This window comes from Cylas formicarius, unplaced genomic scaffold, assembly GCF_029955315.1.
Source record: "Cylas formicarius isolate icCylForm1 unplaced genomic scaffold, icCylForm1.1 PGA_scaffold_1__22_contigs__length_36826433, whole genome shotgun sequence".
Lineage (NCBI taxonomy): Eukaryota > Metazoa > Arthropoda > Insecta > Coleoptera > Brentidae > Cylas > Cylas formicarius.
In genome coordinates, this window is record NW_026844264.1 from 5,748,953 (window position 1) to 5,776,597 (window position 27,645).

Here is a 27,645-nt window from a genome sequence, read left to right on the forward strand (position 1 = left end):
ACGCCCTTATCGTTGTTTTTACCATAGATAGAGGGTAAAAGTGACACGATGTACGGTGAATTGCTTCTAAAGTGGAAAAGCAATCGTCTGCTGCAAGGTATCTCAGTGCAGTTTGCAGTTTAATTCGGGAATGAACGCTTTATCTCATAATTGTATTTCGTTTCTCAATTGGTTACTTCACATTCTCAACTAGCTCTGCAAATTAGGCTGGAGAAATTGTTAAATGGTTTTTCAGAAAGCCAATCTTGTAACAAAATGGTTGACGCTTTCATAATATTTAGCCTATTAACCCACGGCCTTATCCACCAACACTCTTCTGCGTTTAATTTTGATCAGTTTACTTAAAATTACCTTGCTACCAATAGAATTTGGTTTGGTGCCACTTTTAAACAAACTGGATAACCTCCTTCTAGTACGAATCTGGTTTTTAAAATTGTTAAAATCACTTTTATGATACATCCATACCGAATCGTGTAAACAAGTTTTATTATGGTAAAATATAGATACATTTTGTCCCAGCGCATCCGCCACGTTATCGATGCACATGGTTAATTTAATTATTTGATTAACAAAATAGATATTGCTCACAAATGACCAGGAAATGTCGGTTCGGTATGGATTCGGGCACAGAATACCATCGGACCAAATAAATTTCTTTTATAAAACTAGTCAAAGGCGCAATACACTAACTTATTGTCCATTATTAATAACAAAGTAGGAATATGAATAGGAATAGAAATACAAAAACAATAACAATCTAAAACAGCTGTTTGATATTTATGTTTGACATTCCGCTGCCTAAGTCCACTATATTGACCCCAAGCTCGTCACATCATAAAAACTACTCCAACTCTACTCCAACCCTGTTTTCATTAGCCGTGTGGATTTATACCATTCGCAATTATCATTTGCACTTCCAACGAATGTAACAATTTATCCAACATTTAGATAAATTTCATAGAATAAAACAACAGTGTGTTAACGCTTATTTATTTCTAGTGGTATTTAACAAGTAAAAAATAATAAGTACGACATGCTACACTCTCAAATTTAAATAATACAATCACATTTAACGATAGGACTCTACTTAAGCAACTCACTTAAGTGATTGGTGGATTCACGCAACCTTGCAATATCATTAACACTAATTTAAAAGTTAAAGTAAAAATTGGAATGATTCTTTAGTGAATATAGATGGACTCCAATAACTATTAATATTAAAAGTAAAGAAATTATTAACTTTCATTAATTTCTCCCTTGAAATGAAATACGTGCATGTATGTCACGAATGTCAGTTTTGTCTGTAATCTTTCAAACGACTGTTTGACTTTACAAAACCAATGTTAACGTTAATATGGAGTAGGAATAGGTAATCCTAACAAAACATGTTACCAAATATGTCAATGTTTCAGAACCAATGCTATTATTACAAATATACGCTAGACCAGCATCTGTCAATATTATTCCAGCGTCCCAATCTCAGATAAAGAGGAATGAAATGTCAGACATAATTGAAAAGTCTGCAAAAAAAAGACGCTATAATAGTAGAGATTTCAACGCCAAAATAGGCAAAGGCAAATCAGGTGAATACGTGGGACCATAAGCACTAAGAGAAAGAAACGAAAGAAAAAATAGGTTTGAAATATTCGTCACGTTCTAACTTCTACACGTGGAAATCGCCATTGGATTCATCTGAGCAAACAGTCAGAAATCAAATTATATTTTAATTAACAAAAGATATCCAAACTCGTTCAAATCTATAAAAACACACCCTGGGCCGGATGGAAAATCAACCTAAATGTAAAAGGATAAAAACAGAAGACATTGCAGATATGAAGACATAAATAATGAAATAACACAGTAATAAGCATGATTACCTTAAAACGACTAAAAATATTAAGAGAAACTCATACAATACAAATAATAGAACAGAGAGGACTTCGAAAAAATGGGTCCACAGGCAGGGGCAGAAGAAAACCCATAAGAATAAGTAAGAAGACCTTAAACGCAGAAGAAAGAAAGAAGCTGTTGGGAGTTTATAGATCGAAAACAACGAATGGGGTAAGGAAAGACCAAATTTTTCTAGAACTACAAATGAATCCGAAGTCTAGGCATCCACATAATTATCAAACAGGTAAAATCCCAAAGGAATTTAAAACTTTACCTAATAAATCAGGACCAAAGAAATGCGACGATTATAGGATGATTAGTCTCATTAACCACTTATTTAAATTATATAACTCGGTGGAAACCTGAGAGCATTAAGCATTAAGTATTTATGTAAGTTTAAATGAAATAAAAACGCACTAGAATCATTTAAGACAAAATCGAATTTTCAAAAACTTAAATATAGATATGCCAAAGTAACAATAAGTATCCGTCTTGGTATGTCTCAAGTAATAAAATATAAAGCTGAAGTATTATGCACACTCGAGATGGAAAAAATATAACAATCCTATTGATTACGACACTTTTTCTGAGCTGGGGAAGAGAATTAGGGCAACAATAAGTGAGGCACTAGAATATCACTTATAAAGCTGACTCAGATATCTGTAAGGCATTTTCTTTTTGGTATTTATGAGCCTGCCTCAATTCTTGCAAATATCCTTTTGTTAGATACTCCATATAACTTTAAACATCATTTGTGAAGAGCAAATTAGGATTCAGCTAAACAGACTAGATATAAATAAAAACCCTGGAAAAAACAAATTGTCTTCAAACTTTTCAAAATGTTGTGCGGCCGCTATTTTTATTAATAAAATTTTATCAGAGGGCCACTTCCCGACTATTTCGACATGCGCCTATTCATAAAAGTAGCAGTCAGATTGATATAATAAACTATCGACCAGTATAAATTCTTTCTATTTCGGGCAAAATACTAAAGACAATTATAACATGGTGCGATTTTTTTAACTTAGGTACGTACTTGTTTAAATCCAGGGATGTTAGTGTAGATGTGTTTACATGATTCGTGAACTATGACATCCTCAACACCTTGGCAGGAAATTATTAAGAGAGCGGTGCATCAGGGCTGCGTTCTATCATCATTATTATTTAATTTGTACTCAGAGAGAATATTCAGTGAAGCTCAGGTGATCCAAGGTGGTAATTTGACCGTTAAAAATGAAGTAGTGGAGGGTGTGTCCAGTATCTTGGCTGCCACTTGAATGTGAAATGGGATCTAACCTTCAAAGTTAGGAGTAGAATAGAGCAAGCTAGATAAGTCTTTATAAGTATGCAAACGAGCTTGACCGACTGCTATGTATTTAGGGTCCTGTTCTGCGATGGCGAGGCGTAGACACTCACAGACTCAATGTGCAAGAAGTTGAAAGCTTTCGAAATGTGGCAGTGTCGTAGGATACTTAAGATTCCCTGGACAGAGAGAATTTAAATATCTTTAAACGTCGAAAACTGGCCACGTTGTGCGTAATGACAAGTACAAACTATTACACATCATTGTTGAGAGAAAGATGTGGCTAAAGGAGGCCCAAGACGTCTCAGAACATCGTGGCTGTAAAACCTACTCCAGTGGTACAAACAGAGCACCACGTCTCTGTTTAGAAAGGCCGCCGATAGAGTTCGCGTCAAATGGGACTAAATTTAAATCTTCTGATACCACTGCTGCCATACCTCAGAGATCGCACTTGGGACCTCTGCTGTTCCCTTTGCTCATAACAGACGCGCGTAAGTGTTTTGGTTTTGTAAAATTTATTTCGTATGCTGATGACCAAACGTCGTAAGTGTATGTGCGGAGCATCGATGACTGTCACACATTTCAGGAGGATTTTGATAAGGTTTATGTCTATTACTTAAGAAGTCGACTGTGTTATTAAAGTTAAAAATTAAGAGTGTTGTATTAAAATATCAGGAATCTTGGAATTACTATAGACAAGTTTTGAAATTTATATTGTAAACATAGTCGAAAAAACTTGGGCTTTATTTTTAGGATTGGCAAAAAATTTCAAGATGTAGTACGAAAAATAAAGTTTATTTTTCACATAAACTTTAGATATAATCGCAATCGACTAGGTGTATTGTATGAAGCAAACCTTGACTTCTATCATATGTTGAAATTTATTTATTAAATTTTAAATTATTAAAATTTATTAAATATTGTTGAATAGTACACATTAGCATTTTTTGCATAACACCATTAATAAGAGAGTAGACTGTCCAGAAATGTTAGAAAATTTATTTTTAATGCCTCAATGACCAAAACGCCTGCTTGTTATATGCGCCTAGATATAATGCTCAAACTAAATTTAATGTATTTGTACCTTTCATTTTCTTTTGTTTAAAAATATTTTTTTGAGACTTTGTTAATTGTAATGTTAGTGCCTCATGTTGTGTACCTGATTATATAGGCTTCAACGTCATACACTAGTGGAGATTTTATCTGAGATTAAATTTACAATTAATTTGACAATTATTCCGGCACCAAACAGCATTTTCAGACATCGATGGGAATGATTCAGAAGAAGTGACAATAACACCTGTGTTGTTCAATATATACTTCGAACATACATTTAAGAAGACGCTTGAAAATAACAATTCAGGAATACTTGTAAATAATATTAGGTACGAAGAACTGCACCTACTTACGAATAGCGCAATGGAAGTCAGCATGGAATATGGATTAAATTTAAACTTAAATAAAACTAAATATATGGTGATTAGTAAGTACCCCATAATAGACCAACGACGCATAGAATGATCAATCATACAATTGGGGAAATTCAATGCTGTTTTGAAAAAGCCACAGCGGTATTTATTAAGATGGCACCACTCTTCAAGGACACGTACTTACACTACAAAAATGTCTTTTCTGTTCTACTTTATGGTATGGAATCTTGGACCTTGACAGGGCTGCGTGGCTCTACCCCAGAATACTGAAAATGTATTGAGAACCTAATAGCTAATAGATGTGGAGCAAAAATAGACAGAAATAATTAATACAATAAATATTAAGAAAAATATCAGGAAGTCAGGGACGTGACACATGAAGAATTTCTTCGTTTAAGAACCTTAAAACTGGGTTCTGTTCAAAAACAACGGAATGTAATGCATGTTTGCGTGAATCCACCGTTTACTGAAACCGGTACACTTTAAAAGATAAAATATCTGCTTTTTGTATGTATACCTAGCTCCGACTTTTAATGCAACGTGCAACTTGCTAGTTAACCTCTTTCGGCGCGGGCTGCTTCATGGCTTTTAGGTTTAAGGCCAATTTGTAACCCAGTTCGGGTCGTCTGTCGTTGCCTTTGACCAGGGCGTCCACCTGATTCGAACTAACGATGATACCGTGGTTTTTGGTTAGGTTCCGTTTAGTTTTCTCGATATCCAGAAGGTCCACCCCTCTGCAGCAATCGTCTATGAGTATCGTTCGAAAGCCGCTGACGATCGCGTCCGCGGCAGTGGCGCCTGTGTAAAAATCAACAGACAACTTTTTAATTTTTGTACCTCTAATAGACGATCTTACCCACGCAAACATCATACGCTATACCGCACACGTAAACGTCCGTAATGTTTCGCATCTTCAGTTGGGCTTCCAGTTTGGTGTCCGTCAGCTTGGAGTTGTCCCAAAATGCCGAGTAGGAATCGACCTCGGGATTCGTGCCTTTGTAGATCTTGACCGCGTTATCGACAACCTAGAAAGTATATGGCACTGGTGGCATGGTGATTTGTCATTGATTTATAAGGACTTACGAGAATTCAAGAGGATTTACTAAACTACTATGCATTTCCAGAGGATTTACCAAGGATTCAAATCACTTCGCGCAGCGTTGGAACACAACTACTTGAATTTAAATTATTAAATTTTTAAATCAATTTTCAAAGGAAGATTACTTCTTGGACTACTTCAAACTCAGCCTTTTGAGGGTTAAAAATTTGGCAATGTTCCCGATTCTCCTAGGCATTTCGTCCATACAAAATTTGGTGCCTTACAATAAACAAGTACAAAATCGAAGAGCATTTAATTTCATCAAACTGCTATGCTTGTGTCGTATAATAGTTATAACTTAATGAAAATTAAAAATCTTAGTATGGATGAATTATTTGATTGTAAATTATAAATAATGCATCGGGGGATTTTTTAGTAACAATAATTGTGTAAAAAAACTCAAAATCTAAATTTGAAAGAATTAAAAATGTTACAATAAACTTGAACTTCAACTGTGTTTGGTGGAACAATACCTTGAGATCTTTGTACAGTTCACTTCCCCAGGTATTTTGCACGCAGTGGCGTGGCCATAAGCGTTGCACCATAGGCGGGTCGCCGTCGAAAACAACCGTATCGTACAGTTTTGCGTTATTACCCGCGATCGGGCTGGATTCGTGAAGTTTTCTCAAGCTGAAATAGACTGAATATCAAATTCGTGTTCGCCACTGAGTATGCGATCCAATTATTGATAAATATTAGTTGGAAAGGGATCAGTAAACAAAGAAACTAAGAGAAACCCAAGAATAATGCAGGACACATTATAAAATCAAGAATCAGCAAATCGGGTTCTAAGTTTTCTATACATTATTTACCTTCATCTTTCGGTTTTCTAAAAGATTGAAGCAAGATTTATTTATTTATTTTTTAATTCTTAGGCCTAGACCAGTTTTTTTCTATACTTATTCTGCAAAATTTTAATTATGGTAGCAGAGGCAAAATGTGTTTTTATTTTCTTATATTAAATTTAGAAATGTTGGGGGTCTGTGTTCCATTTTTATTTTGTATTTTATATTATCTTGATTTTCATCATCATCTTATTGTTACCATCTGGGTTACCAGCACCTGTTATCTACAAATCTGACTCCACAGTTTCAAGTCATTTTAACTATGATATGGTCCGTGTTAAGATAGTATGAAAGAATGGGGGGGGGGGGGGGGTACAAAAGTCATGTTTAAGGTTTATTTACGGCATTTGTAAATATACACATTGAAAGGGGAAAAGAAAATTGCACTTATTCGTTTGGCAATTTATGAACGCGGAATCCAGCCTATTTTTCAATGCAACTAAATTTATTAACGACATGCTCAGTCTTCCATTTTCAACGTATATCTCTCCTCCTCATACTAAATTATTCTAACTCTCATTTAGAATTGTCATCTGTCCATATCTTACATGCTACTTACAACTTTTGTTAAAGCATTTGGTACAATTGATCGTGGTATTCGGTTAGATCTTTTTTGTTTTTCTGATGTTATGGTGGTCCAGTTTGCGGATTATCTGTCGGATATGGCTCAAATTATATGAGTGTATCACCTAGTGTGTCTCAGGGCATTCATTGTTCGCCTTGACTCAATAATAATTTTACTAAAACAATGTCGCTGTTCTTGGCTGACGAAATAAAGTATTCTAGGAGCTTTATGTTCTTGTTAATTTAGATAATGACCAATTAAAGGGTGAGTGCATCTTACAACATGGAAAGCCACTGCAATGTTGTGAAGTTGTCAAGATCTTGGTATTTTGTTCGATCAGCGATTGATATAAAAAAGTTTTCTAACTCTTAAATCTTCTAGTGTTGGAATCTGTAGCTCGAACTGCAAATAGTCTTCGCTAGACACTTGTAAAAATATATATGTTAATTATTGTCCTGATATTAAGAGTATGGATCAATGATACGGTCTCCTTGCTTGCAATGGTTAGATCATAGTGACGCTTCAGAACAAATTTATTTGATTTTGATTGCTAAACTTAATTCGAGACTTATCGGTAAATATGTTGTTAAATATTTTTGATTAATTTCTCGGTTTTATTGGGTGTGCATGCCTGTAGCCTATTCTCTGGGCACAACAGAACCCATTTTGTGGCAGCTAAGTTTTATACAATTTTATCAGAAAAAATGACAATGATCTAATAATTTACAGAAAGTAGTGTCCAGCATAAATTTACCTTTTGAACATTTTTATATACAGCTCATTCAAATTAAACCGATCCTAAATTGTCGACCTGTTCCGTCATTATCTCCAAGTTCACGATATCTCTCCGATTTGCAACAAAAGTGTAAATGAAAGAAGGCCCCAAGTACTCTTCACGAAGGCAAGTTTGTACTTGGGAAAGAAGATAACTTGTTGGTTGTGTGCTGGAAACTTGGAATAGTTACATAATTACATCCCGGGAACGACGGTGATAGTCGCGAAGCGACATTGAAAACTCAAGTTGGGACCATTGAATGGGCTAAACTTTGCTCTCTACCAGTGAGATAAAGCTGTATTCCTATTCTCTTTTGTGTTGAAAGTAAGTGGTAGCTTTTAATGCAGGAGGCATGTTAAGTATTTTTGTATAATTTCTCAGTTTTTACTCAGTGCTCATGCCTGTACCTACAATAGGATTCCTTTGCTTTTTAAGGAGACTAGGGTAGGCAGCTTTGAAACAAGACAAGGTTGTCAGCTCTGAAAAATGTCGGGCTAATTTCTTACTTTTTTGGTGACAAATTGCTGATCAATAAAACCCAATTTTAAAAATTTTTATGCATCAAAACCTTAAAGCAAAGGACGTATATAGAGGTTCATAGCGCATTATTTAATGTTTCGAAAGTTGCAACAATATCGCATCTGTCAAAAAAAAATACTGAAATAATTTAAGTATCGTTAGTTTGTCTTAAGAGTCTTGGTAACGGTCAACGTGGTATTTTGTCTTGCAATAGGCTTGATCCCGTTTATAAATAAATAATAAATAAATATCTTCATAATTCCAACTTATCCGTAGCACTAAATGATACCGGATTTTATAAGCTGCAACTCGTCGATACTAGTTTGTTTTGCTTTGTTTTCTCTTCTTGGTTTTCTATTATTCTTGATTTATATCTAATTTATTCCAAACGGTTTTTAAGTTTTTCTATTTTTTTTTCCAATTTCAAATCTTATTTATTAAATTAAATAATTGTCGTCTTGGACTTCCAAACTAACCAAAATAAAACGACGTCACGCGAAGCAACTTTCACGTAACGGTGTTATCGCGGAAGCAAAAATGGAGAGGCTTTTTGCGTGACTTCCTTTAACCGACAAATTCGCACGAAAAAGCGCGCCAGTCCGTGAAACAAACTTACTGCAAATTGTCGACGAACGAAACGTGATCCTCGGGGTGCCAGTCGTGAGAGTAGAACACGGCGTCAAAGTCGACAGAATCTAACAGATGATTGATGGGTTCGATGACGTCTTCGCCGTTTTGCTGGGCCGGACAGTTTCTGATGTCCAGCGTGCCGCATATAAAATCATTTTGAACGTCGATTACGAGGAGGGCCGAAATCGGTTTGACTATCTAAAATATAAATTAACTAACGACAATAAATAAAAGAAGAAGAAACTAAAGGCGGAGGTTTCTACGGACCCGCTTACGGGCAAGTCCGTTTTTCAAGCTTGGGCATGTGATTATGCTGCCTATTCAACTACTTGCTTATTGGTTTGCGACTTTGCTATAGATTTTAGATACATAAAATACATGTGATTAATTGTAAGAAGAACAAAGCGTACGCCATTTCGAATTTATCGTTATGTGTGACACTGATCATGATTTATAGCATATAGACAAACTCGTTGTGTAGCAAAACACAAAGCTGAGATTCATCAATCGTAATCCAAAATGTTTTATATATTACGTTGTGTTAGTCCGTTGTTTGCAGCAAAATATGTTTTGTTTCCACTTGGCATCAGAGATGACACATGCATGAAAAATGCCATTTTGTTCAAAACGAGTTCTTCTTCTCCTTTCCGCTTTCTGAGAATGGACAAATTGTGAGTTATTCAACATTCCATTGTGTAAGACAAGTTTCGGTTAATTGCAACACTAAGTTGTCCTCTGTTTCTTAAAGTCCTCAAGGTCAACGTATAAGCGTCATACCGAAATTATCCCCTCTCTGACCATTTTTGCAGCGAAATTCGAAAGAGAACATTAATAATATACAAAGATTCCATTCCCTTCCAAAGATTCCTTCCTAAGAACGAACGAATATGTGTAAATAAATACAATCATTTATTACAAAAGTCTGAAGCTCAGCGCGGAATGGACATATAGCGAAATGTCTCCTTCTCTGGCCATTTGTGGAGAGAAATTCAAATTTTAAGTAAAAAAGTAACAGTTACAACGGAATTACCAGAATATATTCATTTATTACAAAGGTCTCAAGCTCAGCGAAACGAACACATAACGAAATTATACCTCTGACCATTTTTGGAGAGAAATTCTGTTCAAAACTAGTTCTTGATAATATTATCTTTCTCTTTTTCTGTTCCTGAGAACTGACAAATTGTGAATTATTGAACATACGGTTTAGTGGAACAAGTTTTGGTTAGTTGCAACACTGGTTTGCCCTCTTCCCTTTTTCTTCGAAAGGAGTTAATGATCCAATAAATATATGCGTTTATTTCAAAGGTTTCAAGCTCAACAGATACTAGGTATAGCGAAAATACTTCTTCTCTCTCTCCATTTTTGGAGAGAAATTCAAAAAAGGACATTAAAAACATAAAAAGAATTCATTCCGTTCAAGACTAGTGCTTGAAAATATTATTTGTATCCTTTCATGTTTCTGAGAATTAACAAATGGTAAGTTATGCAACATTCCATTGCGTGGAACTAGTTTTGGAAAGTTGTAACACGGATTTCTCCTCTGTCCATTTTCGACGAAAACAATTAATCATCGAATAAATGGGCGCGATTCTGTTTTAACTGTGATCTTTATATCCGGTATTGTTTGTTCTAATTGATGATTAATTAATAATCTAATAATGAAGTTTTTATATTAATTAGTTCATCATGAACATATTACAACATATTTTTTCATTCAGAGATAATTTACAATATATCAGCCAAATGTCAGTACCGTGTCATGACAATTCCTATTTTTTTTGTCGCAATAAATAATTTTAATTAATTTCCTCATAAATTCTTATTTCCATGATCAAACTAAAATTAAGTTGATATTTTTTTTGGGTGATGTGTTAAGTTAACACTGAATTCCGGTTCCATAACTTTTGGGTAAAACTTTTAAGTTGAATTTACATGACTCGAGCGCCATCTACCTTGAGATTTATAAAACGTTTAGCGAATCATGTTGAGAGTACGTCAACTTTTTACGAACATGGAGTTGATTAAATGGTGCAAAGAGTTGATACGATTTTCGAACTTAAATTTATTTTACGTCAGGTCGATAAATGAGTCACTGCCGTGGAATTAAAAATTTGAAATTTGTTTCTCGTTCTTGGCGGTTTGAAATTGTAGTAAAATCCTATCAGGCTTTTATTTTCCCAGTAAAATAGATAGATAATATGCATACAAAAATTTGAAAGTCTAGTTCTAATATCTTAGAAATTTTAAGCAAAAAAGTAACATTGTTTCCTTTTTATTGCATTACTTGCACGATGCAGATTTACTTGTCACTGCAGTGCTACTTTGAGTCTAACTAATTTTTTTATGATGTATGCAAATATATTTTGGCCCTGCTGCCGACATCCTGTTAAGAAAACAAGATAGCGGGTGGAAAAATAGAGCAATATATTACTCTAATTTAGTAAGCTATATACAATTACAATACAGTACAATACAAGTCTACAACTTCCAAAATTATTTCCGCCTGAATAAGAATACCTTAAATTACTGATTTTTAGTTACGGAGCGAAGTTTAGAAGACTTAAAATTTTCGACAATCTTAGTATTTAGATAAAATTATAGCTCATGGACGCGGGACAATTTTTAATATTCAATTAATTAAATTTACTTATATTTTTTCCTACCACCAAAGCATTGTTTGGGGTCAGTAGATGGAAAACATATAAGTATTGTAGCTGTACACATTGTAGGGGATCATTTTTTATTTATGTGTCATTTCAAATTTCGGATAGAGCATGCGTGTATCACATTGTACAGGCTGGTTAAAAGTTGTACTATCTAAGGTATAAGTAGGCATTTATGAGCAAAGAAAATCAAACGCGATTCCCAAAATATTTTTAACTGCAATTGATTACTAGTCAATATTTTCCGTTCAAGCAGAAATCAAAGTTCAAAGTTTTCCGAAACAAGGGCGCCCTGAATTTAACCCCCCACATTTGGGGGTAAATTTAGCAGGCGGAACGTACGGAAAGTTCGCTTTATGCGGCAAATCGCACCTTCGAAAGGTCAGGTGTTAATTGACTGAACTATAACGCGGGTCTCCGAATCATTCCTTGCGAATAATTGCCCGTTATACATTGCGTAATATCCGCTTTTCTGCGTGACGAATCAGAGCGAAATATTGAAGATATTATTGTAGAGTGCAGAGCAGATTTTCGTGCTACCTAAACGAGCCTGTCTCCTTCAAATATATCGAGCTGTCAACTTAGAGCAACCACGTTAAAATTTAACGTCGTGGTAATAATAAAGTGAAGGAAAGAAAAGGATGTCTTCCTCCTTAAATTTATTGGACCAAATCATTGAATGCGATATGATCAATTCTTTGGAAAATTACGGCGATAGTGACGTAGATTTTCAAAATGCACATTGAAATGCCATGTTTTAATGCTAAATACCTATGATTATGCCCTGTTTTTTGATGCGAGAGATTTATAAATTTATTAAACTGTTAAACTTAGAGGTCTTAGCTTGAAGCCTGAAAGTGACAGTTAGACGTTCGGATAGTCGACCTACCTGTGAATTAGTATTTAAAATTAGAAACATAATTACTTTCCGGCAGTTGTTGGCAAAGTTTGTTCTTGAAAATAGCTAAAGTTTCTAAATTTTTTACTCAGAAGCGGATTGGTAAAACGGCGTTTTCTAAAAATAAAAAAAATTCTTATTCCTAATAAATTCAAAATTTTTCAAATATATTCTAATATTGCTGGAGTTGGACAGTGAAAAATATAAGTACGATGATAAACGCGGCCTACCAGGTCACCAAAAAAAAGTACAAGAAGAAAAGACACCGTCATAAAAAAGAATGAAAAGAATGCCATCTCAAGAATGCACTCGTTTTACTTATAATAAGAATAAGGGTCACTAAAATTTAAGATTTCGGACTTTTTAGGCAGTGGAGTTGATTACTTTCGATATCTAATACACAGAAATTGACAGTATTACTCAGAGCGCGGAGAATTCTGAGACAGTCTAAAAGGGCCATATTAATATTTAATTCATCTTCATAATTCATTCATGCAAAAGTCTAACAAAAACTTTATAATATTCTCTTCATTAACTGTGTAACAACAATCAAATGGCACTTCAAAATGTGTTTTGCAATTATTTTGATAATAATCCAAGATCGGTTTATTCAAAAAATAATTGCGTATTAAGGAGAGCAAGAAACCATTGTTTATTTTATTAGGGTAGCTCAAAAATTCCGGTTCTTCATTATAAGTTTCTTTTTGTGTAGATATTTAGATCTGTAAGCTTTTTTTTAAATAGTTTTAGCATTATTTAAATTACTATTCTCGCTGTGTTCGAGATATTTTTCTCCGCTGGAATGGCTAAATTTGTTTGGTTTTTTATTTGTTTATAAGAGTTTCAGTCTGCGTCACTCTTAGTTTATGCAAACTTATTGAAAACCTTATTTTTTAATAAAATCATATTTTCTTTCAGAAAAATTAACCATGTAGTTTTTTTGTTTATGATTTTCACTTCCTTTAAAGGAATATCTTTTATCTGGAGGAAACTTAGCTAAATGAAGGATATAGAATATACCGTTGGTAAAACATGCAGGATAAAAATTTAAGAACTGCGGGGCAAGCTTTCATGGAAGGATGGTTCACTGGAGCGAAAGCATCCTCACGAAAAGGTAAAAAATTGATAGTAAAGATTGGTAGGTAGTGGTTTACTTACCTGACATGAATGCTGATGTGTTCGAAGACTACTTCTAGCTAGCGAATGCTGGATCTTATTTCTTCTGGGTTTGTTATAATCAAAGATAATGCTTAACAACATTATTATAACCTCTTTTCGAACATGTGATTGAAATAGAGCAAAGAATGTGGAAAGGTGATAACATGCTAGAAAATACTGTAGAGCCCCTTAGTATTTGTCTGGATTCCAACGACTATAGTCTACTCGCAACATGATGACTAAAATTTACAACTAGAGTTGTATGGCAAATAGTTTTTTTATAGAATATTATTTATTATAATTTATCCATTACTTTTATTACTTTCATTTTCGTCTATCTGTTGCATGCAAATTACTGTGACTGTAATTTAGGAACGATTCAAGATGAACGAATATTATAACATACGCTTTAAGTTGTCCAACCTGATTAATGATCCCTGTCATGGAAAATTAATATTTTATTACTCTTTGGCATTAAGAAATAAGCTATAATGATTCAAAATATCTTCTGTCATTCTTGAACTTTTTTCTTTCCTCAGGCAGATATTTAAAAAATATTTACGAGCATATTTGAAGGAAACCGATAACATGGCATCTAGTATCACGTGTCACTCACTATTTTGATCCAGTTGTTCCAACAGTACACGAACTCGTCCCGATCTATTTGTCCGTCAGCGTTGACGTCGAACAAATTAAAAATGTCCGCTACCGAAGCGTCCAGTGGATACGATTGGCCAGTGCTGTCCCTAAACAAGGCCTTGCAGAGCTGCCTGAATTCGTTCGGATCTAATTTTCCATCGCTAAAACATTATAAATGATTTTGCGAGTTATTTCAATATTTCGGTAAACTTATAGACTGCTTCAAACTGAATTTGAATGAACTTTACATGAGGCAGAGAGCCCTAAAGCAACCACGTTCGAGCAAAGCTTTAAAAAATGCAATCGAAAGAAAAAAAACCTGATACAACGCCGAAATGGAGAAATTTTTTACTTTTTTGTTATGACCTTATTATTGAGTCAAAACTGCCATAAAATAAGGTACAAATATCATCGACATTCATCATCAATACAATCACTAAAAATAATTTTAATAATAATTTCAAAAATAAATATGTTGTTTTACTACTTAAAAAAAATATATTAAGAGACTTTTTTGTAGAACATTAAATTTCCTTTAAAAATCAGTAGTTCTTTACAGCTGCTTGTTAGTTTTGGTTAGTATTTTTCTGCTTTCTTCTTTCCGAGAATTAAAAAATTCTGAGTTATTCAAATTTCCATTCCGTAAGGCAAGATCACAAACTCAGTGGAATAAAGGCATAGTGAATCCGAATCCGTTTTTGAATATTTTTTATTTTTATTATATTACTTGCTTCAGATTTATTTACCGATGTACTGCCACTTTTGGCCTCAAAGGAAAGAATTTTGTAAATAAATAATTATTATTAGTAAAACCAAATAATTGATATATTTAAAATTATTTTAATTTATTGTTTTAATGATTATGAGAGTAGAGTAATTTTCGATTGTGTAGAATGCGAATTTAATTCAATATTCAAGTTGAATCGTAAATAACTTTTTTTAACAGCTTAATAAAATATATTAAGAGACCTTTTTTGTAGGACTTCAATATCAATCAATCAAATCATTATTGCTCTTTTTTATATATCGAGTTGTTTCAAAATAAAAAACTTATGAATGTTTCAGCCTTGATTTCCTGCAAAGGGTTCGTCTGATAAAAAATTTTTAGCCTGAGCTTTTTTTTATCCAAAGTATCCAATCTCGTACAAAAATATATATATTCAGATAAATATTTGACCTCAGTCGTTTCGCTGTTTTGAACGCAATAATGAGATAATGCCAAAAAGAATGAAAATATAAATAATAGGCCTCTTGCCATTAATACTAACGGTTGAAACTTTTACGATGATCTTTTTTTTCGTCATTCTGAAAGATTTGTATCACCGGATGAATCACTTCCCAATCCATATGTCCTAAAAATATTAAAACTGCCTAATAAAGAAAATTGGTAACTGGTAAAGAACTAACCATTAAATTTCCGAGGGCAAGAATGAACTAGGCGACGTCACGGGCTCTATGACGTCGCCGACGGTAAATATTGGCAATTTCCTGTTTAATGGGAATTTTGCACGTGACCGTTAAATCGCTTTAAAAAGCGTCAATATCGCTTCCGAAAGTTATTTTTACTCATCGCCGTTCACACCGTTAGTTCATATTTTAAACGACCCGAAAGAAAATAAGGGACATCCGAAATTGTTCAGGAACACGACATACCGTTTTGACCAACTCCAACTAAGCCAGTAAAAACATAAAACTTAAATAAAAAAATCGTGGGTATGTAATTAACCTAAACTGAAAGTTTTTATAAAATTTTATTATTACTTAGGGCACAAATACAAAATTCAAAAAAATGGGTGCCTATGGTCGAATATGTAATCAGATTAATAATACTAATTAAATAAATATTGCTTTTACCATAAAAATAAGATTAATAAATTAAATGTATATACTCCCTTGTGTAAAATATCAAGTTATACACGGATCTAACGTGCAGAAAGCTTCACTTTACCACCTCAATTTCGTTTCCCACGGATCCCAGCCCCTTCGGACATTTCCGGGGTTACCACTGGGGTTTGGGAGCAATCAGATGTGTTCGGAGATATTTACCACGCTTTGAATTTTGACGTTTGTCAATTCTGTTCGTCATGTCAGTGGATGTTTTAGTGTTATTTTGCAAAAATGTACCCAAAAACTAAGGGTCATAGAAAAAGTATAGTATTCATCGCGCTTGGTAAACGCGTAGCGTAGTGACTGTTTAATAAATGATTGTCGCCACAAACCAAAACCTGTCTCACGTAATGGAAATTTGAATAACCCAGAATTTTTCAGTAAACGGCATGAGTGACTTAAACAGTTTACCGAACGTGTTGCATACTATACTTTTTCTACGACCGTTAGAATTGACAAACGTCAAAATTCAAGCCGCGCGGTAAAATTTCCGAAAACATCCGATTGCTCCCAAACTCGTGCGGTAAAATGCCGGAAATGTCCGAAGTGGCTCGGATACGCGGGAAATGAAACTGACGTGGTAAAGTGATGCTTCTCGCACGCTAGATGGGTGTGTAATTAGGTATTTTACAGAGGGGAGTAGAAAAAGATACTAACCAAAGCTATGTAACAGGCTATTTTACAGAAGAACTATTGATTATTGAAGGGAATTTAATGCTCTACAAAAAAGGTCTCTTAATAGTTTTTTTAAAAGTCAAATCCGTAAATTAAATTTGGATTAATATATGAAACTTTTAACTTGCTTGCCAACTTTTCACTTGCTTGTAATGTGCTCTCTAAATTTTATACGAGAATCTAGAGTAGTTCCTAAACCTTTTCAAGTACTTCATTGCTTTTTATATTATCAATTTGATTATCATTTCCAAATATGAGCATTTATTAGGTTTAAGTACGATATGTTGACTGACAGAATCGTAAGGTCTATTCAAATGAGAATTAATACTGTTGCTTGTTTTATTAAGGTACACCTGAGTGTCATCGGCATAATCACAAAACTGTAACGCTGTTGTAAATCTGGATGTAAAAATTACAAACAGAAGTGGGATTTTAAATACTACCTAAATACCACCCTGGGGTACCCACTTGTTAACAGCCTAGGTATAGAAGTTAATTCGTTTATAGTTTATTTTTATTAATGTTTTCATTTTAAAACCTGTAACAGAAATATAAAAGACAAGATTTCTGAGATTTTCAACCATCGTGAAGATAACTTTTAAATTACACCATTGCAGAAAACAACTGCGAACGGGTTGGTACAATAATAACAATAATTAATAAGAACTAAAAAAATTACACCTAGATCAGAAACAATCTGTATGTGCAAAAATCTAACTAGCATTACGTCAATTGCAGAACTTTATATAATTATAAATATACATGATTATTATACAACCTGCACGTACTAAGAGAAAGAGAAGAAGAAGTGAAAAGGAGAAAGAAGAAAATATGAAACCAGTATCAAATGCTTTAGGGACAAAATATACTTGTGCAATATGAACCCGAGGAACGTTCTATAGTTGCTTTGTTGCTAATATTTTGCAAACAGAAAATTTTCTTAAGCTCAGAGGTAGAGAATTATATATCTTTGCAAGCTTGCAACAAATCGTTGGTTACCATCCTTTTTATAGAAGGGAACATATCAGTTCTGATTTCATTAAGTTAGTATAAGTATTATTTTTGTATTTGGCATTTAAAAAGGATGTTAACGAATTTATAAAACACTTCACTGACTTCTATGATAAAGCATTGAAATTAGGGTCTCATGATTTATCATGTCAAATGCTTTGCTAAAATCACGTAAAACTAAATAGTATTACATCTGTAGTATTACATTATGCAACAAGTGTGGTAAATGGTATTTCACTCACGAGTTTATTTGACACGAGCGAAGCGAGTGTTTAATAAACGAGTGACTTAAAAAGTTTACCCAACCTGTTGCATACAATACTTTTTCTACGACCGTTAGTTTTTGGGTACATTTTCGCAAAACAACACGAATACATTTACTGACATGACCGTCAGAATTGACAAACGTCAAAATTCAAGGCGTGGAAAAATATCTCCGAAAATATCCGATTGCTCCCAAACCCGTGCGGTAAAATCCCGGAAATGTCCGAAGTGGCTCGGATTCATGGGAGACGAAACTGACGTGGTAAAGTGACGCTTCTCGCATGCTAGATCGGTGTGTAATTAGGGATTTTACAGACGGGGGTAGAAAAAAGCACTTTTCCAACTATAATCAGCTCTAAAACCTGATTGGGGGCAAAATAATTTAAATATTCAGAATAATGTTATTTTTACAAAAGTTAAGAAGTCTTGGGTTGGGCACAGTATTAAAGGCGGTGGCAGCTTATAAACAATTATTAATAGCGTCTGCATTATTAGAACACTTAGGTAGAGTTGTTTGTTTGCATTTTATAATATTAAAGTTTTTTCAGTTCACGGCACTTCTCTCTAGAATTAGAATTGAGGAAATTTTGTTGAATGTGACACAATGCTAGTGATCTTCTACCTACATAGCGAAAGTACATAACTTAACTGAGAAATGCATCCATTCTCCAAGATACTGGGGGTTAAATACAGGTAATACAACAAATCCACGGTATCATTCGCCAAAGCATACATTTAATTAAAAAAAAACAGCTGACATATTTCGCCCTCCTAAAATGGCATTCATCAAACCTTTAAAAATGATAAATTCAGACCTGAAGTCTTATTATCGAAATGGAAATCTTACCAGTAAAATATGTGTTGTTGTTGAACGCCTAGCTGTTGTAGGAAAGTTGAGTAGAAAATTTTTGTAAACAATTAAAGAACACAAACATCAATTCTTAAAACACAACAATACCGATGTCACGGTAACAAAATCAACTTTTACCAATCTCAACAACTTAATCTTTTAGAAACGTATGCTGAAAAGTATTAAACCGCTTAACTCCCGCTTTACTTTTAACAATTTTCCTGAATAGTGGGTTGTGTGCAGCCAATCATTTGAGCACTATTTACAAATTATTCTCTGGCTTCTTCAGAGGTCATGTGAAACTGAATTGCATTCTACTCTGTACCTGCTCAATATACTACTTGAAGAAGCAGGTGCATGAATATTCCTTCAAATGATTGATTCCCATATTGGTGAAAGTTGAAGAATAGTAAATAACTGAGTGACGGTTATGATTGATTCACTTAAATTTATCACGACGTTGGTTGCTGGTATGGTCCAAACCATGTAGGTCAGTGAACCGCGTAAATTGGCCAAATTACGCATCTGTAATATTTTTAAACCGGAACCAAAACGCGAATCAATGAAAACGCTCTTTCTTTCAGGTAGTTACGTCACGGCTTCAAAACATTTCCGTCGATACGAACGCCGTTTTGTACTTCCGCTTCGTTTGCTTATTTTAAGAGAAAAATGATAAATTGCTGTTTGTTGGTTCGTCGGTCTTTGCACACGTTGAAGTATTTTCACGGCCGCTATAATAAAGGCACGCGATCGGATAGTCATTCAACTTCTCTTCCATCGACCCTAGACTCGCTTCCAATTCGGTTTGGCGCTTCGCCCACATTCAAGGCTACACAAAGCAGGTCGTAATACCAAAGGGTGTTTGCAAAAACAACGTTAATTAAATTTTTAAGGACTTGACGAACCTTAGCCTTAGCAACTTCAATATTTACGTGTGCGAGAACTCACAATGACCCTTTTTAAGTTAGGTTTAAAGAAGTTGTCGCCATGCTCTACGTGGATGGTTGATAGAGAATGGAAAGAAATGAAAAGCAAGGCAAGCAGTTCATTAGCAGGTATACAGTAGAATAGCGACCACCCTTGGGAAGATATTGGTTGCTTAAAAGAAAAACAAAGAAAATAAAAGTCATTAAAATATATATATATATATATATATATATATATATATATATATATATATATATATATATATATATATATATATATATATATATATATATATATATATATATATATATATATATATATATATATATATATACAGAAATAACAAATAAGAAATTTTTATGTCGATCATATAAAACATCGTCTATTGTACCTTACCACAATTGTTCAAATTAAGAAAAAAGTTTACAAGCCTCTCCAAATCACACAGGCTGCGGACAGATGTGCTACATTGGACACTGCAATGTAGGTTGTTCAACCTCATTTTCAGAATTGGGAGAACACGGACTTATTTGTAGTACCCCTTCGACACAGTCTCTGTGGCTACATTGCTGTCAATTTATGAACATTGTTTCAGATCCAAAAACTTTTACTTATTATATTCTAGTTCGTGTTCATGTTCATCTTCGATGACAATTTCGCAATCCTATCGAATTCCATATTAAAGCATTGCTCAGAGAGTAACTTTTTTTCAGTTTAGTCTAGTGCAAAACCGCTACCTACGCATCCCTCTCAATAAAAGAATTTGGTGACGTAAGATGGTGTTTGATGAAAGAAAAATAAGTTTCACATTGTCCAGTGCTACTTTAGAATGCGAAGTTGCGTTATTTAAACAAAATTCCACTCACTACCTATTCTCTCTCTTAATGTTAGCATCAAACTCTCATCGGGGATGATGATTTTACCTGTGGTAGGGGATTTTTGCTTTTTCACCTTCCATATTTGCACAAAACAAAATTGGTATTCGGAGTTTTGAAGTTGTTTTCCCAAAACGTTAATCATTTTTCAACGTATTTGTCTTTGTTGCTAAAGCACGATAGTAATAAAGTCCAGTGTGGCCTGCATTATAGACATCTTTTTCGGAGTACTCTTTTAACAATTTTTTCTCCAAAGGTAATGTCTTGCTGACGACAAAATCGTCTTTTGAAGCAAAATTTCCGCTTTGTTCACAATGGCTACCTTCTCGGTGCAATTTTTTAGCTTCTTATTCAAAAGTAAAAACAAAATGATTTTCTAGTTTTTCAAATTGGGAAAGGCTTAATTATTCGAAGTCAAAGAAAGGGTCCTAAGCTTATTAGTAGATTAGAGAATCATTATAAAGTGCAAATATTTATAAATAAATTATTGATGAACTAAAATTATGTAAATCGATGACTTATGTAACTGATAAACTGGCACTTCAAAATCGACAACATAAAATGTCGGTCACATATAATTTTAAAAAACGATAAGCCTCGTATAACACAAACTAATTTCAAAACAAAGATCGGCATTTATTAACATTGACAACTTCTACGTAATCTTGAATCATTCTGTGATGTACGTTCTTCCTTATCAAGGGCCAAAGTTTGTGAAACTTTCTTTTTGGGTGCTATCTCTCTTCAAGTGAGCGACGTTTTAAACTCATTAAATATAAATATTAAACGGGAATTTTATTATTTTGTTTATAATTCAACAATAGCACATTATAAATAAAAACCTTACTTTTTTACGGCATTGTCAGTTACTAAAAACCATATTTCAAAAAACATCAATAAAAGTAACAACTATGCATTTTTTTATTGGAAAATTCAGTAGAATAAAACTCTCCAACATATGTTTCAGAAACGTTGATCTTGGCGACAGTTCTTACAATGCAAAATATAGTACTTTGCAACAAATAATGGTTTCTCAACTACTGAACTATATATATAGAGCATTGGTCTCTTAAATTAAAAATGTTCCACAACCTCCCAACGAAACGCTGTATTCAAAAAGAAGAACCCTTGCGCCCTTGTGCAGCCATTCTTTTACAAAACTGATATCGGATGTGTTATCCTCACTTAGAAAGGTTTGAAGTTAAATAAAAAGTTAAATTTTAAGTTTAATAGTAAAATTGAAACTTTAACACTCTGTAACTAAGCTATGTATAGCTCAAACGACTATTTTGGTTTTTAGTTTCTATAATCCAGAAATTTCCTAGTAATCTAAAACAGCCCATATTGAAAACGGATACAGTCAGGAACTATGCATACTTCACAATTTGGAAAATAATATATTGCTCCATTTTGTCATGTATTATGAAAATCCTGCCGCCCACAACAACCATTGGATATATCAAATTGGTCCATATATTATCCATGCAGTCCAGCATACTCTAGACGTTCAATGAACGATTATTTTTGTACGACTTCTGAACATCCAGAGGAGGATATCTTCGAATATCCTTTAAATGTTCGCTCTAGGTTATAATATAAAATGAGAAAAACTTAAGGCACGATGTTTAAGAGGTAAGTTTTGGCAGACCACAGCAAAAGGCAATTTCAAAGTTCTAAGAATATATTTCTTTTTTATTATATCAAAATTTGCAAATCAATCCGATATAGTGACAATCGGTTAAATTGAAGTAAATATGAACAGATAGCTCTGTATGTTTTATTTATAATTATTTTTGGTATTATGTGACATCACCGCTTAGAGAGGTAATATGCATGCACAGAATAAGAAGAAGCCTTACTAATCAAAAACTAAATTCCATAAACTTTAGTTAAACCCTAATGTCTTAACCAAACAATTCTCGTCATGCTATTTTATTCGTGCCATTTTATTATTGCACACTGCTTGTATGAATTGTTCTTGTAAGTACAGATGTCTAATAATTAAACAATTAAATACGTGCTAACGCTTCCGTAAACATGCAAACAAATTGTATTAATTTAAGATGCTCAATAATAAAAATGCTAGTGTTGAATCGAAGACTGATATTCAAAAGGTGCTAACTTTCAGTGCTAGAAATAGTTGTCTAAAAATAGATCCACAAATGAAATAAATTTGTGAGACCAATGAAGATTTAATATCAGATCTAAATATTAGTATTATAAATAGGAACAATTAGTGTCAGCAGAAACCATGTGTTGGAAAAAAGGACATACAAATTAAAAAATCAATATAGTAATATACATTACCATTTTACAAGTTCAATTTTTCAACAAAGACGGTGGGAAGGATTTTCAGCAAGTACGGTGGAAAGGATAATTTGTCAAAAGATATTTGCTTGCGTTAATAACCGATGGACTCTCTTAAATATGTGCATGTGATGCGACCAAAATTAAAAATTGTTTCAAACGGCTACAGATTAACTCAGTTTTATTAAGTAAGTTATGGTAACAACTAGATTTTCACTCTTCTTTCATTTCTACATTTGAATACTTTTTTCGATTTTTTTTCATTTTATAGATACATTAAAACTTATGTTTTCAAAAATAGCTAAGTGAGAGACACAATAAAAATGTATTTTATTACACAAAACTGACTGCAATTGTGACAACATATATAATCGTAAGGAAATAGTTACTGATGCTGATATTTTACTGTAATTTTAGCTGCCTATCAGCAATATAATGGTTCGATAAAAAAAACTTATGCAGAATAAAAAGTAAACTAATATTAATATTGAGTTTTAAAAATCATGGTAAAAAAATAAATTGGAAACATGCTTGAGGACTATTTTATCATATGTTATTGTTTATTATATGACATTTCAATGTCAATTTATGTGGTCCAAAAACTTTAATATTTGAATATTTCTTAAAGTAACCTTTATACACTTCAAATTAAATTTGTACGTGAGTTCCAAGAGAAATAAATACTTGGATTTCAAAAGCTTTAGATGTCTGAATTCTAAAATGTCGTCCAAAATCTCGGACATCCACTGGACAGCATTTTTGTTCAGAATAGCTGGTTCGTTGGATTTCCAATGGCTTAAAGTGTGCTATTTGGACAGAACATCAGTCCGAAATGAGGTGCAATAATTTTACTTTCATGCACAAAAACAGCTTTCAAAGACCATACAAGAAGCAAAATTCTCTCATAATATTTTTTTCCAAAAAATAAAATTTTAATTTAAAACAATAAAAAAAAAACAATAGGAGTATTATTCAAATTATAATATATTTGTATCTGGAAGACTAGACATTGAATTGAGCTGTGCCATGAACATATTTGTTGAGAACGTCCACGATATTTTAGTTCTGAAGATAAGAATTAAGCAAAACCTATGAAATCATCATGGTAGAGATGACTTCCTAAACAGCTTTTTTACGAAATTTGAAAACTATACTACTAATACATCACGTCGAGGAATTCCCGAAAACATAACCTCAAATCCTCAACGCAGCCCGCTTCGAGCGACAACCGTGTGATACCGTCGAAATAACGATCCCGCGCGAAGTTGTCTATTAAAATGACATAATGGTGGAAGAGGTTACGTACCAATTCTTATCGAAGGCGGCTAGGCACGCGTCCATTTCGCTGCGGCACGTGAAGTCGAAACGGTCGTCGCTCGATGAATCAATGAGTTTTGTGCTAGCGCTAGACATGACGCTGCCGACGTAGGTGTAACTAAGCGCCAAGCGCCCAACTAGCGTGCTTTCCACGGCTGACGCAGCGTGGCGTCGTTACGTCGCGAGGTTGCCAAGTCGCCGATGGAGATAAAAAGATTTTCCCGCGCAATTTCTTATTAAATTAATTTTTCTGAAGTTATTTTCAAATAGACATTTGACTATTGTACGTTACTTTTTGTTGACATTTCAGACAGAAATAAGTGGGTGTTGTGTTTTTGTTTTGTGTCATTTGCACTAGAGGAACAGCTTTAGTATTATTGTTTTTTCATTCAGTTTTTCGCCAGTTGACAAGATGGAAGTAGTTTGTATTGTTCAACATATGAATACGGTTTAGTGAAAAACAAAAACGCTTCTTTTTTTTTTCGTCTGTAGTAGTCTTATTAAGCGGCGTGGAACAAAGAAAAAAACGTCTAATCTGACACACGATAAATGGCCCTGCTTGCTATAATGCTATTCATGTTTTTAGACTCGTAGGCATTTTTTGGCCGATAAATCAAAACAAAACTATATAAGAATACATTCTAGTATTGCGTATTTCGTACTGTAAAATTCTAATTATATAAATAATAAATACATATTAAATAAAATTAGTGTTCAGGATACTTTGAATATGTAATAATAATAATTAATGGTTTTCCGTTGCCTCAAGATTTTTTATCATTATTTTCCACTTCAAGTACCCGATTAACACATACTCTTCAAGTGCTCTCTCGCATTCATTTTTAATTACAACATTTATTATTATTTTAATTATTTCTATTCAATTCAAATTCCAGTGATAACGTAGTTGTTAAATAGGTATATTGGCAGATTTTTTTATAACCTTGTCTATCATAGTATGCGGTAAACGGCATTTGACTCACGAGTTTATTTGACAGTAGCGAAGCGCAGCGGAGCGAGTTTTTAATAAACGAGTGAGTTAAAAAGTTTACCGAACGTGTTGCATACTATACTTTTAGTTTTTGGGTACATTTTCGCAAAACAACACGAATATATTCACCAACATGACCGTTAGAATTGACAAATGTCAAAATTTAAAGCGTGAGAAATATCTCCGAAAACATCCGATTGCTTCCAAACCCGTGCGGTAAAATCCCAAAAATGTCCGAAGTGGCTCGGAATCGTGGGAAACGAAACTGACGTGGTAATGTGACGCTTCCCGCACGCTAGATCGGTGGGTAATTAGGTATTTTACAGACGGGAGTAGAAAAAGTAAATTTTATCATACGATTGGGTACTTCAAACTTTAACTAATTGTTTTTTGGATCTAAGAACTCTTGCAATACCTCTTTTTACTGCTGATTGTTGATTACCATAAACTATTAGACAGTCATGTCCTGATGGAGCAGCCTATAATGTTTTTTGCTGCATGTAGCAAAGCGTTTGGCACCCAACCTTCCCTTGACTTACAGTGTAAAATACATATTTTTGTTCCATAATGTACATTCAAAATGCAGTTCGACGAAGAATTTTCCCACACTCTCTTTATAATTTCATGGGTGTCAAACCAAGTTTCATCTAAAAAATGTGTATTTTGTTTTTCTAAATGAATTGATTAGTTTGAATGAAATTTATTTTTCTGTTGCATTGATTCAAGTGATTATTCTTATTGTCACTATTATAAAACGCTTCTCTTACGTCTTTGCCACATCGTTTTTTCCTTCTACTCAATCATTATCAAGGAATTGACCTTGGCATGCTAGTTCATTCCATCTCTTCTGGTGTTTTCAGAAGACCTGCAGACAAATTTTGCAAAATTAATTTTTTTTATTTGCTATGTCTTTTCAAATAGTTTTTTAAAATTCAATACGTAGAAACAGTATGTAAATTTGTCTCATAATGGAGATAAATATACTAGTAAAATCATTGTCTTGCATCAATGATACTTTCAAGTTCTAAAAAACTATTGATTACACATTTTCCATTTTCCAGTTACACAAATCGGTCAGTTTGTACTATACCTTTTCCCCACGCAATTTGTCCGCCTGACTATGAATGTTGACAGAAGCTAAACAATCGTATAACTTACTGTTTACACTAAGCTCACTGGGTTGCAATACATGCAGCGCCTCCTCTTTGAAGTCACCGATTCCAATCGGGAATCGAAAGGGGAAATAGCAACTGTTGGAAAACTGAAAATTGCCGAAAAATCTAAAAAGAGATACGTTTTTCTTTCAACTCGCGTTGCCTTTTTATCGGTTTGGTTTTGTTATTTACGAGAAAAAATGTACTATTTACATATCTTATGGATACCTAATCTAATAAATAAAATAACAACGGTAAGTGACCGCATGGGGCTACAAATAAATACAAAAAAGACAAAAATGATGGTAATAAGCCGAACCCCGAACCAGCCTCTGGACATAAGAATACGCGGGACAGTTATTTCAAAAGTGCAGAAATTTAGATATTTGGCTTGCTGGATTGGAGAGGATCTAAATCTTGATGTGGAAATAAGAACAAGAATATAAATGGCCATCGCAACATTTTTGAAAATGCGAAACTTGCTAAGTGACAAAAGCCTTAACACCCAAATCCGGTATAATTTTGTTAAATACTATGTGTTTTCTGTGCTATTGTATGGGGTCGAGTCGTGGACGTTAAAGACTAGTACGCTAAACAAATTAGAGGCGTTAGAAATGTGGGTTTATCGACGTATGCTGAGAATACCCTGGACTCCTGGACTGACCATGTAAATAACGAAGAGGTATTACTAAGAATGAACAAAGAACGGGACCTCATAAACATCATTAAAAAAAGGAAAACGGCCTACCTCGAACACATCATAAGTATGCATTTCTAAAACTTATAATAGAAGGCAAAATTGAGGGTAGACGAGGGCCGGGGCGGAGACAAGGCTCATGGTTAAAGAACGTGAGGGATTGGACAGGGCTAGACTCCCATACATTGCTGAGGAGTGCGCAAGATCGAAACGAATTTGCCAAGATAGTTGCCGATCTTCATTAAATGGAGTTGGTACCTTAAGAAGAAGATG

At 33.8% G+C, this 27,645-nt stretch overlaps 2 protein-coding genes across 16 annotated transcripts in view; one reads left to right on the plus strand and one right to left on the minus strand.

The window, feature by feature from the left end:
- Positions 1 to 27,645, plus strand: part of LOC132697310 (coiled-coil domain-containing protein AGAP005037) — a 402,124-nt gene that overhangs the window by 264,588 nt on the left and 109,891 nt on the right. The gene's annotated exons all lie outside the window — the stretch shown is intronic.
- Positions 984 to 24,837, minus strand: LOC132697002 (nicotinamidase-like). Its single transcript, XM_060662230.1, has 6 exons — positions 24,520 to 24,837; positions 14,395 to 14,578; positions 9,043 to 9,254; positions 6,196 to 6,352; positions 5,480 to 5,648; positions 984 to 5,421 (listed from the first exon to the last, which is right to left on the minus strand). Exons 1-6 carry the CDS (start codon positions 24,624 to 24,626, stop codon positions 5,174 to 5,176), a joined length of 1,077 nt encoding a protein of 358 aa, XP_060518213.1. The 5' UTR covers positions 24,627 to 24,837; the 3' UTR covers positions 984 to 5,173.

Coding starts and splice junctions, on each gene's coding strand:
- LOC132697002 (XM_060662230.1), bottom strand. CDS start 24,626: ATGTCTAGCGCTAGCACAAAACTCATTGATTCATCGAGCGACGACCGT. Junction 9,255..14,394: donor GGAACAACTGGATCAAAATA/GTGAGTGACACG, acceptor TTTATATTTTAG/ATAGTCAAACCGATTTCGGC. Junction 5,649..6,195: donor AACTGTACAAAGATCTCAAG/GTATTGTTCCAC, acceptor TATACTTTCTAG/GTTGTCGATAACGCGGTCAA.